Here is a 14,947-nt window from a genome sequence, read left to right on the forward strand (position 1 = left end):
ACTAAGTTACGGAGATAAATTCAAAAAGACGGTTCTCGATCCACACACCAAATAAAATAAATCGAAACAACAGTGGTAGCAACAGAAACAACCACAAAAGACCAAAAAGTATTTCCTGTGTTCCTGGCAATAACCATGTGCTGCTTGATAATTATCTTGAAGATATACTCACCTCTTTGGCTTGTTGCTAGAAACATCTGAAAACTCAAGATGAAACGTGTATCACGCAACCACTTTTCAGTTGCTTTAAACAACCTCCAAAGACTCCTCCTGCAAAACTGTCACTTTCATTCTCTTTACAAGGCCAGTTAAAAGAAATGGGTGTTAAGGCATCTTATTTACAAAGTTGCTGGTAGAATCAGTTCTGCAACATCATCTAAGGAGCAAGAGGCTTTGCCCATGATGCCCGCTTACCTCTGCATGGTGTTCCTCGTTTTGCTGAAGAACTTCAATGACTAGTTCAGCAAGACGTATTGTGTCTTCCAGCTTTTTGGCAGGAGTGATTAACCGGCCTACATTTTCTGTAGTACAAGAATTTGTGTTAAAATTCAGTGAAAGCGGCAGGCTAGTTTTGTGGCCATTAGAACTAGTGGATAAGAAATTTCAAAGAGTTACCGATTGTTTTGAAAGTTTCATGCAAATGTAAAGTGCCACATAATCAGTAGTGAGCAAACCATAAAGCCATTTTATTATCATTATCACCATCATTATTATAATACATATTAAGAAAAAGCAGTGCTCCAGCTTCCAATTTGCTTATTAAGCTATATTAAGACTATGACAGCCCATTTCAAATTTGGCGACATTTTGTACACATGTTCTTTAAAGACAGCATAAATGGACTATCTTATATCCCTCTCTAGACAGTGCTCATGCTTCCTGAGGTGAGAAGGTGTAACAGAAGCTTAGTCTTAATTGCTGCCACGTTTGTCCCTTAACAGTTGATACTACAGCATTGTTTTTCATTCTAGGTCTGCACGTTTAACAGGTATTGGAAAAAAGCAGATTCAAAGGTCTAGCTGTTTTAAATTGTCCAGGGAGGAGATTGAGAATTAACGGACTTTCTTGGGCCATTAGGTAGAAGGCAGGATAGAATTTTTAAAAGAGTGTTGGGTGTAGATTATTGGATGAAGTGGTTTGAACCACTGGTTGGTACAACTGAAATTTTATCAGTTAGGTGGCAACAATGTACTCCATCTTTTTCTTTTAGTTTCTACTGTGTTGAAAGGGCTTTGATCACACTCAAGAACAAACTGAACCCTGATTTCTGTTGTATCCTTTATAGAGCTAAATTCATGAATGTTTGCCAATGTTATTATGTTACCAAAAATTACATTTTTTTTCCTGTGGGGGAAAAGAGTAATATTTGAAACATAAAGGTTTTCTTAGCCAATGAAATGGCTTGAATTCAACCAGTCTAAACTCACAGGGGAGCTTGTAGTTCATGCTCAGACCCCTTCAAACCTTGACGCCTGAGTCATTTAGAGCCCATGGGTGTAACGGCAATAAGGATCCTTGAGCACGATTCCACAAGGAGGATATATATGTGCACAAAAGGACTGCTGAAACTTATTTTAATCTCTTTATCTGAAGCAGGTGTGTTTTGGCTTCAGGATTTTTCTGGCTAAAGAAGGTTACTCAATACTTCACAGGAAGGGTTGGTTTGTTGTTGCTGGTTTGGTTTTGCGTGGTGTGGAGTGGGAAACAAAATCGTAGAGATTGTTAATTAAAAAAACAAACAAGCAGCTCCTCATAATTTTTTCCTTGTGCATTTGTTAAAGAGGTGATGAACATGTCAGATGATTAGTAATCTACGATTTAGCAACGAAAAAGAAAACTTCTGTGAAACACTGTGCAAATGGAGTGGTCCAGCCAATGGGACCTAAGAGTGATGGACCTAAGAGTAAGGTTATTGAGGTGTTGAAAGTTTCTCTCCAACAGAGCCTGATGACTGGTGTGACACTGGGCTTTGTGGACTCAGGCCAATGGAATGCTCCATTGTCTCTGCCAGGCTCAGCTGGAAATGTGGCTGCATATAAGGTTAGGACATGAAGGTGGAAGCTGTGGGGAAATAAATATGCAGATTAGGCAGAGAACCTCCAACACTCAGAGTAAGGAAATGTGCAGAGTTTAAGGGCTGACAGCTCATTGCCTGGTCCGGAGCAATAAATATTTGGAGAAAGAATGAGTGACAAGATTGATTATTGTGCTTTGGGGGCACCTGGTCTGTTTATAATTTCATAAGTGGACTATCCTAATTCTGTTAGTAGACTTTCAGGCATTTCTACAAACATACTGTGTATATATGTTGGGGTAATATGTGTAGAGTGAGGTATTTGCATTTTGATAGTAAATATGCAAAGGCTACTTTTTTTTGTTAGTTGATATTCACATTTACACATCAATTTGCAAATTCCTCATCCTATGCTTATTACCCTTTTGACACATACACCCACATACACACATCACACACTTACATACATCTTCTAGGAAGCAGACAAGCCTGCATGTTAATACAAATCTGCAGAAAATCCCACTTGGGGCACATCTTTGAAATCTCTTACTTTCAAAATAGAGAACATTGTCCTTTCAGGTGGAACACTCACCAAATCTAGGGGAATTCTATCTGTCCATGACATATGATGTAGAAATGGAAATCACATCAATATTTTTATGTACTTTTATTTAGAAGCTGTGAATGATTTTTGTGTTTGGAGAAATCCAAGATGCATAAACTAGGATCACCTGAAGATTTGTTTTAATATGCAGTGCTCTTAGATTGACTACCATATATATCAATAGATACACATAAAGTGTACATGCGCACGCAGTCTTTCTGTGAGTGTGTACACATGCACGCAGATATGTGTATGCCTGATGTATATATACAGACAGTATGTTTAATAAAACCTTTTGCCATTTTGCTTTAACATGCAACCATTTACAGTCAGCAGGTTAAGTATCCTTGAATCTAGAATGCTTGATCTTCCAGTGAACCCATGTAGCCAGACTTTCATTTATTATTAATTAGCTGCAATTCCATTATCTGCAGATCAAGCTACTTTATTGAGACACAACTGTAATTTCCTCTTCACCTGCATTGCTAACTCACTAGCTAGTAAAAATGGTACAAAAATCAACTTCTTTAAGATGTTGTCTTTAAAGAAAATATTGTGCAAAATCCTCTAGTCACTCCTCCCTCCCCTGCAACAGAGGTCAAGGAGAAATTTGTGCTTAGAAACGATTTTTTTTTGGTCACATCTGCTGTCTGCAATATCTGGAAATGTACTGCAATATTCCTATCACCCAATCTTGTACTAGCTGGAGCACTGACGAAGGGGAACTAAAAATACAATATTCTTGGTAAACATTTCATACAACAGAATTGAAGCTCATAACATAAAAAAAAATCGTCATGCAAAATGTTATGCAACAATGTTATTTTGTGCTGACATTGAGGTTTGAAAATGTTGCATATGTCAGACAGAGCTAGACAAAAAAAAAAAATGTGGACATTGGAAAATAAATGCTCTCTTTTCGAGTCTCTCAAAACCTACAGTGTCAAACTCGAGAGTCTGGGCCTCAGGTTAGTATGCTAAACAAAATTTCCAGAGGAATGAACTAAAAAAGCAAACTAAACTAGAAAGCTGTCGAATAAAGGAAAGTTAGAAGTTTACAGTACTTGATTTTGGCCTAGGCATGCCTTTGAGCCTCTGATATAACATGCTGGTCTGCATTTGGGTGGGTGGAGGAGGCCCAGGAGGAGGGGGAGTTGCTCGGGTAGGTGAAGAGAGATGGTAAAAAAGTAAAGAGACAAAGTGACTGTCACGAAGGATGACAATTAAGATGACAAACTCTGAGAAGAACAAACAAACAAGCAAAAACGATCAAACACGAATGGAGAGCTGCTGCTTCCTTGGCGTGACTGCAACGTTACAGAAGTGTGACACTGTTTGACGAGGGACGGGACTCTTACCAGCACCCTCAGCACCACCGTACTGAGACACTCAGAAGCAGAATGCAAATCCTGGATGCCTTCATCCAGATGGATACACATGAATGATGGTGGCGGCATCATTGACCGAAAGAAGATAGACTTTTTGTACAATAAAGAACACCTATATGTTAATAGCTGCTTCCTCCTTCCAGGTGACCAGAAACAGCCCTCGATGTTGACATAATTGGAGGATCTGGCTTCTTGTCCCCAAGATGTGACTTCACTTCCTATGTAACCTTGTACCTTCTACTTAAGCCTCTCTGTGCTTCAGCTTCCTCCTCTATAAATTGAGATTATTAACATCTTTTTTGTGTACCTTGCAGGGTTGTTGATAAGAACAAATAAAACAGTACATGGGATGGATCTCTGTAAAGCTTCAGGTGCCTACAAACGTTCATTGTTATCTCCTACATTGTGAGAAGGCAGGAATTAATTGCTTTGCAAAAGCAGATGAAGAGCCGTTATTAGTTCGAGTGAGCTAGGGAATATTCTTGCTCCCTTTGTGGAATTTCAACATGTCAAAATCTGTCATTTTGGGGGAAAAAATGTGTGGTATCTGATTGTTTCCAGCTCATTTAATTATTTTCAACTTGGAATTCTCATGACTTTTATATTGTGGGTTGAATCATATATAAAAACTTGCCAGCTTATCAAATATGTTACTTGCTATTCCAAATGTTAGAATACGGTAATCAGCACTTGACCCATCTGTCATGTGGTTTACAATATCAGCACAGCAAACATCCTATAACAATAGTCTCTCCTTCAACACAGGCACAGAGCACTATCAGCTTCTGCAATTCTCTCTCTTCAATGAGTGTCTCATTAACCTCAGACCTGGTCCTTTCTAATGGTTCTCGTTTATAAAGCAATCTGTATGGTGATTGCCAAGTTTGCTTCTTGGTTTGCTTGAATTTTTCAACTGGGAAAATGAATTTTACTGCAGGCTTACAGGAAATGCAATTCTAGCACCATTAATTTAAAAAAATATGAGAAATAAGGATAAATATAATATTCTGGAAAAACCATCTCTTAAAAGCAAAAGTTCATGTCATTCTTTTCTTGTGGGATCACCTCAATGTTTGAAAGGAAAGACCAAAATAAAAACAACAAAAAAAGAAAAATCTATTCACTATTCTCCTCTTACTTAAATCTTTCATTTGGAAATGACTGCATGTAAATAGAATTTAAAAAAAAAATTAAAGGACAGCTATATAAAGGAAGGCAACTACTAATCTCTTCTTTATAAAAAGGTACTCCATATTTTATGTTTTGTTAAAATCTGGTTTCCACCTATAGCTGGGCGGAAAGTTGGGTGCATCTCTGGTAACACCTTCTTCTGGCTCTTTGAATGTGTATTACTTGAGTGTGCAATTCTTAGGGAAACTCCTCATTTATTCTTCCCAGATAACAGAACCTGTGTGAACCACTTGATATGGTGCTTTATAAAACAATGACATGTCCCCAGGCTGAACCATAACCGGCGAGGCAGCAGATACATGTTTCAGCTCAATGGGTCTTGATGAAAATTCGTAAAGGGATTCCCTCCTGCCAACTGTCTGTCCAGAATTCTGACAGTGAGGTTTGCCACCATAGAAAAACAAGCTCCCTATTTTTTTCCCCTCACAGAGCAAAACAAAAACATCATACCTTGGTTTCCAACTTCATTTACCCAATTACCATTGCTCATGTTTACACAATTAAATCTGCTTGGCTTCCAGAGAGGGAGTTAAATGTGACTGCAGAAAAATAAAAAGAGAATTCCTCTGCAGCTCAGCTAAGCCAAGGCAGAGAGGCATCCAGGAGTGAGAGACTCTCCAATTAGCCCTTAAATAACCTGACCGTCTCTGTTCCAGCAAATGAATTGCCAGTCCCTGAAATATCATATGAAAGATGGATATGGTTGATGGAAAGCCCACTTACAACCAAGTTCCAACCTATTTATGTGTTGCTGAAGATGCCAGTGTTTGTATTACACTATTACTAAAAATAACTAGCCTGGAGCAATTCACTAGGATTTGGGGGTAGGGGTGGATAAAAGCTAGAGTAGGAAAGGAATGCTAAGCAGATAGCCACAACACGCTTTCCAGAGTACCCTGTCTCCCTAAACTGATGGCTCCACGGGCCATACATTTAGCGCAGGGCTATAATTCAACATAATTTCTTTAGTGGGGCATGCCATCATACACACTTGTTTCCCTGTATCTTCATCACTCCCTTTCAGAAGACTCCATCTTTAGGACAGTATAAACTATATGGTAATAAAGACCAGTGGATGAATCATGGATCGTTTTCTCTATTCTTTTCATTGCAACCATCTCTGTCTCTTCCCCATAAGAACATGGGCGGCACGGCCTGTCCATTCTATCTCTAACATGTCTCCTGACTTTATCTCCCACTGTACGAGATCATGTGCCCACACTCTTGCTGTGGGGGGGTAGACATGCAACTCAAGTCTCATCACCTCCACCTCAACTGTTGCTAAAGACTCCAAGCCAGCATTTAGTTCCTTCCATCCCCTGTAGTTCAATGATCATGCAGGGTCCATGCTGATCTCCATAAAGCACATATCTGAACCTGTCATTCTCCTGCTCAAAAGCCTTTAAGAGCCTTCACTCCTCTCCCCATCAGAAAGAGCTATGCCTTCATAACACAGGCTCAAGTCCTCTGTTGATACCTCTACTTGAGCACTTATGGCCCCTTAATAATGGCCAATTATATGTATGTTTGTCTTCCCCTAAGCCCAATGAATTCTTTATTTCTAGGGGCTAGAACAGTACCTGGCCCAGGGCAGGTCCTCAAATATTGGTGGAAGGAAATCCTCAGTGGATCCTGCCCAATGGTGTGCTTCCATGGAAAACCAAATACTCTGTGGTTGCCATGTGCATAAAAACTATACAGCAACTTTTATCTTTTACCCAAAGCCCCTGGTTACTTAACAAATGCATTAAGCTGAATTGCTGAATAGTAAACATTATAACTTAAACCTCCAAACCAGAGAACAACTTCAGGTGTCTTAATGTGATGAAAAAATTATTTAAGATAAATAAAATTATTTGTATTTAAATTAAAATAAATTATATCCACAAGAAAGAAATAATGTTATTATAATATTTTTTTTCTCCCATTTCGTATCTTTGTATCCCAAGTCAGGCTTTGTCCCTGAGACTGAGATGTTGCACCTAATAAAAGTAAAGTTAATTCTGGATAGACACAGTAGTGGACATCTCTTATTCTTGTATGTGTATGTGCGCCTTGCTCAGAAATGCCTCTCCTCCACTCCATGTGGCTCTAGTGGGAATGCAAGCAATAAATCCTCCAGGGACAGTCATGTGAGCCAAGCCAGGCCAACCATAGCATCCCAACACCACCATGGGTATTGTGATTGGCTCAGGGATTAACATGTGACCCTAGCTGGGCCAATGAGACTGTTCTCTGGAATTGTATATAGTTTCATAGGGAAGAAAGTTCTTTTTCCTCCAGAGTCATTGGCTAGGATTAAAAGCTGGTGCTATCTGTGGCTATGTTGCTCCCAACCTCTCCTACAGTGACCCTCAGTCACATTAAAGAAGCCTGTCAACAGTTGGAGAGATCAAAACAAACTAAAAGTCTTTATTTCTGAGCCCAATCCCTCCACGCATTTCCTAGCTACATAGGCCAAAAATGACCTTTTCTTGCTTAAGCTATTTAAGGTTGTTGTGGCTGTTGTTGTTGTTTTTGAGCACTTGCTCTAGCAAGAATACTGATGTAATAGTACTATTAAATATTCACCCAGCCCCCAAATAAACTTTCACATATATGGCCACAAGCTCTCTGGGACAGGATCTTGGGGCATCTGGAAGGATGATGAGCAGAGGCAAACACTTCAACAAGGCCGAGGGACATCCCAGACAGTTCTTCTTGGGGAACCAGCCCTTTACCTCCATGACATCCTCCTCCCTGCCATGCATCAAAGACCCTGGCCTAGGTGAAATCCCCATGTGTTGCATTCCTGCAGCATCTTGCATCTGCCTCTACAGCACAGTCACCAGATGAAATTACTTGCTTTATGCCTGTGTTCTCCAGTTTATTTTGAGCTCCCCAAGGGTAGGGACCTCGGTTGCTTTTCCTCTTTGCTCCCTCCCCTGGTGCCTGGCACAGGCCCTGGAACTTAGTGGGTGTTTAACAAATATATGTGGAACTGTATTGCGATGTTTTATTTTGAAATTTATGATAAAGAGATAAATCAGCTGCCTCTTCTATTCTGCTGACATCCAAACTGCAACCCCTGCCTCAGCACCTTCAGCATCACCTGAGAGTTTGTCAGATTTCCAGGCTCCACACCAGATCTGCCAAATCAGAATCTACGTCTTAACAAGATCCTCAGAGATTTGTATAAACATCAAATTTTGAGAAGCATTGTTTTATATTCCATTTCTGAAATCAAATAATATGTCTATATTGCACATTTGGATTTGGAGGTTTCCTTTTACATAACAATACACAAATAATAACATATATAAAATTATACCTCTATAGATAGACAGATAGGTAGATAGTAATGGGTGCTTACTATATGCCAGGCACTGTGTTAAGAGCTTTGTTTGGAATATGTGTTTTAATCTTTGCAACAATCCTTTGGGAGGAGGAACCATTATTAACCTCTTTGACAGAAGACAAAAGGGAGACTTAAACTCATTGGAGCCAAGATTGTGATTTAAATTTTTGGTATAACAGATCCTGAGTGCTCAGGCTGGTCCTGGGGTACTGTTTTCTTGGAGCTGTATGTTTAGGATTCTAGTGTGTGGATGCCTGGCTTCTTCAGCTGTCACATTGGAAGCAAGGCCAGTTACTAAATTGTGAGTGGGGCCAGTATCTCTTGGCTAAAAGACAAGGCAGCCTGGTGGCAGGGGCTGGAGGGGAGTGGGTATGTGTGAAGGCCCTAAATAGAGTGCAGGACCCCAGACTAGAGTCACTCACTGCCCATCTTATTTTGAAACTGGCTTCTTTTCTCTAAGCCTTGGTTTTCCCACCTGTCAAATGAAGCTTTGGGATTCAGTGACTGCGAAACCCCTTTGTGGTGATATAATTTTATCATTAATAATCACAGGTGTTTCGTGGTATAGAAGTTGAAAGTGTGGGCTTTGGAATTAGGCTTGTGTTCAAATTCTGTCTCTACAACTAACCAGCTATGTGGCCTTGGACCCAGTTACTTAACATCTATTTCTATTTCTCTGTATTTATACAGACAACAGAGTGATTTCTTATTTCATGGAGTGTAAGAGGCACATTTTTAACATTTCTGAAATTGGAAGCATCTTACATTTGATGGCGTGTCACAATTTAGTTGGCAGCATTATTTTATTCTTAGGAGTACATAAATTAATAGTGTGTCTTATAATTGATGGCTTTTAGATTCAATGAAATATGGTAATAAAATACTTATCTCATAGAATTGTTGTGAAAATTAAATGAGATATGCATGTATCTACTTGGCACATACTAAATTCTCAATAAATGACAGTTGTTATCATGATTATGATTGGCAGCATGTCTTTTTCTTCTCTGGTAGAAGAGACATTAGTTTCATATTTATTGATTCGTAGCATATTTTTAACACACCCTCTCTTCCTCCAAGATCTTCCTTGGTGAGAGTGTTTGAAACATGTTTCTCCTTGCCCTCCTCATTTTTTATAAAGTATAGATGAGATACTAGTCTACAGAATAATTTTGGCTTGGAAACCCTGATTTTTGTATCACTAAAACAAGAAGGATGAAAAGAAAAACATTTAGTCCCTTGTGTATAAGATATGAAGCATGAGATGGTCCTCGATTTAGGATTTTAGGATGGCCTGGATCTTGCTGAGATGGATTTGCCCTCACTGGTTTCTTGGGTGGGTGACTCCATACTGTGTGTGGTGAGTATCACAATCTTGCTTGTCCCCTTTTTCTCCTTCTACTGGACTTGGACCTATAAGAAGTTTGATGGAGATGGGAAAAGATACAGAAACTCAACACTACAGAATCTGCTTGGAAGTCCTTTGGATAGATTTGGCTTGCTCTAGAAGGTTTCTGTCACTTGGGAAGAAAAGAAAAATCTTCAGTTCTTTGGCAATCTCAGGGAATCTCAACTGTCCTCAGAAGACTTCGCAGGGGAAAGATTTTGGCAATTATCTGGTCCCAGAAAGGACTGCTCTGTTTTTTGGTTGTCTTCCTGAATTAAAAGTTGTATACTTTTGAATTTATCCACTGAGTGAAAGGGTATTATCCAAATGCCCGTCACATTAGCTGGAAAGACTGCATGGTGGAAAGACAAAAAACAACAACAACAACAACAAAAAAAAAATGGTGTTTGAATTTAGAGTGATCTGTGTTCAAATCCTGCTGGAAAATGTCATTTATCCTTTCCAAATCTCAGCCTTCTCATCTGTAAGAGGGGCAATAATGAAGCATTCTCCATGGGACTAAGGTAAAGAATGAATCAGATCACCATATAAAGTCCTTAGCACAGTGCTTGGGCCCATGGGTAGACTGTCTGTCTGTCTGTCTGTCTATCTATCTAATTTTGCAAATCCTTGCCATATTTGAAGGAAAAACTGTTTTATTTCAAGTTCCAGGAGAACTGTTCTGATGCTCAGAAAATTATGCAAGTATTTAGCCAAGAACTGAGGCAAAACAGCAATAGCAGCGTAGACTTTCTCAGAGCTTGCTGGGTTCACAACGTGTGATGGTTTAAATGGAAATGTATTTAAAATAATAGAATTCATTTACAGGAGTCACAGCTTTTCTCTTGTAGAGTAACAGCCTTTTACATTTTTTTCTTGAGATACTGTAATTAAACCGAACATTTAATTTCTAATAATGCTACCAGACAGAAAGCATAAGCCCACCAAAATGCCATCTGCAGAGTCCCGGAGCCTTGCAAAACACAGCCTGACCGAAGGACTCTGCAGCTGTCTGTATTTCACCCCGATTTGTACATGTAATTCCAGCTGTGCCGGGCCACCTGTACGCATTCAGTTTTGCATGCCTATCCAGCGATTCAGGCTTTGTTTCCCTCCAAGGAAATTGAAAAGGGAGGGAGAGGGTAAGAAAAAAGATGTAAAGATTGGGAAAGAAGTGATTATGATTTCTATTATGACTGAGATCTACTTTGCCAAGAAGAGGCCTTGGATGTACCAAGTTTCAAATCCAACTCTGCTTTGACTTTAACTTTTAGGTCCAGTTTTACTCTCTTCCTCCTCCTCCATCCTTTCTCTCCATCCCAGCCAGTATGATTTTTCTGGAGTGCAAAACACCAAGCTGTCGTCCCCTTGCTTGAAGAGCTTTCAGTGGCTCTTTATCACCTTTGGAAGTGAGACATGTGGGATTTTTCTTGTGAAAAATCTGCATGCAAAAGTTGGTATGGGGCTTCCCTGGTGGTGCAGTGGTTGAGAGTCCACCTGCCGATGCAGGGGAAATGGGTTCGTGCCCCGGTCCAGGAAGATCCCACATGCCGCGGAGCGGCTGGGCCCGTAAGCCATGGCCGCTGAGCCTGCGCATCCGGAGCCTGTGCTCCGCAAGGGGAGAGGCCACAACAGTGAGAGGCCAGCGTACCGCAAAAAAAAAAAAAAAAAAGTTGGTATAAAGCCAGGTGAAAAACCTTTGGACCATGAGAGACAGTCTGAACTCTGTATTATGAAGGCACGTAAAGATCTTGGAGATATTGCCTCCTGCGTCTGCTGCCATCCTCAGCACCCACTCCTGCCATCATTTCACCCTGCTGTGCAGCCACATCGAATTATGGAGTAGTTCAGAGTGTGGCCTCTATCTGGCCTCAGATGCTCCCTCTGCTGACTTTTTTTTTTTTTTTTAACATCTTTATTGGAGTATAACTGCTTTATAATGGTGTGTTAGTTCCTGCTGTATAAAAAGGTGAATCAGCTATACATATACATATATCCCTGTATCTCCTCCCTCTTGCGTCTCCCTCTCACCCTCCCTATCCCATCCCTCTAGGTGGTCATAAAGCACCGAGCTGATCTCCCTGTGCTATGCAGCTGCTTCCCACTAGCTATCTATTTTACATTTGGTAGTATATATAAGTCCATGCCACTCTCTCACTTCGTTGCAGCTTACCCTTCCCCCTCCCCGTGTCCTCAAGTCCATTCTCTACGTCTGCGTCTTTATTCCTGTCCTGCCACTACGTTCTTCAGAACCATTATGTTGTTGTTTTAGATTCCATATACATGTGTTAGCATACGGTATTTGTTTTTCTCTTTCTGACTTACTTCACTCTGTATGACAGACTCTAGGTCCATCCACCTCACTACAAATAACTCAATTTTGTTTCTTTTAATGGCTAATATTCCATTGTACATATGTGCCACATCTTCTGTATCCATTCATCTGTTGATGGACACTTAGGTTGCTTCCATGTCCTGGCTATTGTAAATAGAGCTGCAAAGAACATTGTGGTATATGACTGTTTTTGAATTATGGATTTCTCAGGGTATATGCCCAGTAGTGGGATTGCTGGGTCGTATGGCAGTTCTATTTTAGTTTTTTAAGGAACCTCCATACTGTTCTCCATAGTGGCTGTACCAATTTACATTCCCACCAACAGTGCAAGAGGGTTCCCTTTTCTCTACACCCTCTCCAGCATTTACTGTTTGCAGACTTTTTTATGATGGCCATTCTGACTGGTATGAGGTGATACCTCATCGTAGCTTCGATTTGCATTTCTCTAATGATCAGTGATGTTGAGCATCCTTTCATGTGTTTGTTGGCAATCTGTATATCTTCTTTGGAGAAATGTCTATTTAGGTCTTCTGCCCATTTTTGGATTGGGTTGTTTGTTTTTTTGATATTGAGCTGCATGAGCTGCTTGTATATTTTGGAGATTAATCCTTTGTTGGTTGATTCATTTGCAAATATTTTCTCCCATTCTGAGGGTTGTCTTTTTGTCTTGTTTATGGTTTCCTTTGCTGTGCAAAAGCTTTTAAGTTTCACTAGGTCCCAGTTGTTTATTTTTATTTCCATTTCTCTAGGAGGTGGGTCAAAAAGGATTTTGCTGTGATTTATGTCATGGAGTGTTCTGCCTATGATTTCCTCTAAGAGTTTTACAGTGTCTGGCCTTAAATCATTTGGAGTTTATTTTTGTTTACGTTGTTAGAGAGTGTTCTAACTTCATTCTTTTACATGTAGCTGTCCAGTTTTCACAGCACCACTTATTGAAGAGGCTGTCTTTTCTCCATTGTATACTCTTGCCTCCTTTATCAAAAATAAGGTGACCATACGTGCATGGGTTTATCTCTGGGATTTCTATCCTGTTCCATTGATTGATGTTTCTGTTTTTGTGCCAGTACCATACTGTCTTGATTAGAGTAGCTTTGTAGTATAGTGTGAAGTCCAGGAGCCTGATTCCTCCAGCTCCGTTTTTCTTTCTCAAGCTTGCTTTGGCTATTTGGAGTCTTTTGTGTTTCCATACAAACTGTGAAATTTTTGTTCTACTTTTGTGAAAAATGTCATTGGTAGTGGATAGGGATTGCACTGAATCTGTAGATTTCTTTGGGTAGTATACTCATTTTCACAATGTTGATTCTTCCAATCCAAGAACATGGCATATCTCTCTATCTGTTTGTATCATCTTTAATTTCTTTCATCAGTGTCTTATAGTTTTCTGCATACAGGTCTTTTGTCTCCTTAAGTAGGTTTATTCCTAGGTAGTTTATTATTTTTGTAGCAATGGTAAATGGGAGTGTTTCCTTAATTTCTCTTTCAGATTTTTCATCATTAGTGTATAGGAATGCAAGAGATTACTGGCATTAATTTTGTATCCTGCAACTTTACCAAATTCATTTATTAGATCTAGTAGTTTTCTGGTAGCATCTTTAGGATTCTCTATGAATAGTATCATGTCATCTGCAAACAGTGCCAGCTTTACTTCTCCTTTTCCGATTTGGAGTCCTTTTATTTCTTTTTCTTCTCTGATTGCTGTGGCAAAAACTTCCAAAACTATGTTGAATAATAGTGATGAGAGTGGGCAACCTTGCCTTCTTCCTGATCGTAGTGGAAATGGTTTCAGCTTTTCACCATTGAGAGCGATGTTGGCTGTGGGTCTGTCATATACAGCCTTTATTATGTTGAAGTAAGTTCCCTCTATGCCTACTTTCTGGAGGGTTTTTATCATAAATGAGTATTGAATTTTGTTGAAAGCTGTTTCTGCATCTTGAGATGATCATATGGTTTTTCTCCTTCAATTTGGTAATATGGTGTATCACACTGATTGATTTGCATATATTGAAGGATCCTTGCATTCCTAGGATAAACCCCACTTGATCATGGTGTATGATCCTTTGAATGTGTTGTTGGATTCTCTTTGCTAGTATTTTGTTGAGGATTTTTGCATCTATGTTCATCAGTGATATTGGCCTGTAGTTTTCTTTTATTGTGGCACCTTTGTCTGGTTTTGGTATCAGGGTGATGGTAGCCTCATAGAATGAGTTTGGGAGTGTTCCTCCCTCTGCTATATTTTGGAAGAATTTGAGAAGGATAGGTGTTAGCTCTTCTCTAAATGTTTCATAGAATTCACCTGTGAAGCCATCTGGTCCTGGGCTTTTGTTTGTTGGAAGATTTTTATTCAGTTTCAATTTCAGTGCTTGTGATTGATCTGTTTATATTTTCTATTTCTTCCTGGTTCAGTCTCGGAAGGTTGCGCTTTTCTAAGAATTTGTCCATTTCTTCCAGGTTGTCCTTTTTATTGGCATTTTATTGGCATAGACTTGTTTGTAGTAATCTCTCATGATCCTTTGTATTTCTGCAGTGTCAGTTGTTACTTCTCCTTTTTCATTTCTAATTCTATTGATTTGAGTCTTCTCCCTTTTTTTCTTGATGAGTCTGGTTTATCAATTTTGTTTATCTTCTCAAAGAAACAGCTTGTAGTTTTATTGATCTTTGCTATTGTTTCCTTCATTTCTTATTCATTTATTT

The 14,947-nt window shown here is 39.5% G+C and overlaps 1 protein-coding gene across 16 annotated transcripts in view; it reads right to left on the bottom strand.

Moving 5' to 3' along the window:
* CADPS (calcium dependent secretion activator) overlaps positions 1 to 14,947 on the bottom strand; it is a 481,350-nt gene that overhangs the window by 101,337 nt on the left and 365,066 nt on the right. For 8 of the 16 annotated variants that reach the window (XM_060111566.1, XM_060111560.1, XM_060111562.1 and 5 more), the window contains 2 exons: positions 5,497 to 5,505; positions 415 to 512 (listed from right to left, as the gene is read on the bottom strand). In XM_060111566.1, the coding sequence (XP_059967549.1) occupies positions 415 to 512; positions 5,497 to 5,505 (107 nt within the window). Of the gene's footprint in view, positions 1 to 414; positions 522 to 5,496; positions 5,506 to 14,947 lie in introns of all 16 variants that reach the window. The other 8 variants (XM_060111563.1, XM_060111565.1, XM_060111559.1 and 5 more) reach the window with 1 other exon arrangement.

The sequence above is a fragment of the Mesoplodon densirostris genome, chromosome 10 (assembly GCF_025265405.1).
Source record: "Mesoplodon densirostris isolate mMesDen1 chromosome 10, mMesDen1 primary haplotype, whole genome shotgun sequence".
Lineage (NCBI taxonomy): Eukaryota > Metazoa > Chordata > Mammalia > Artiodactyla > Ziphiidae > Mesoplodon > Mesoplodon densirostris.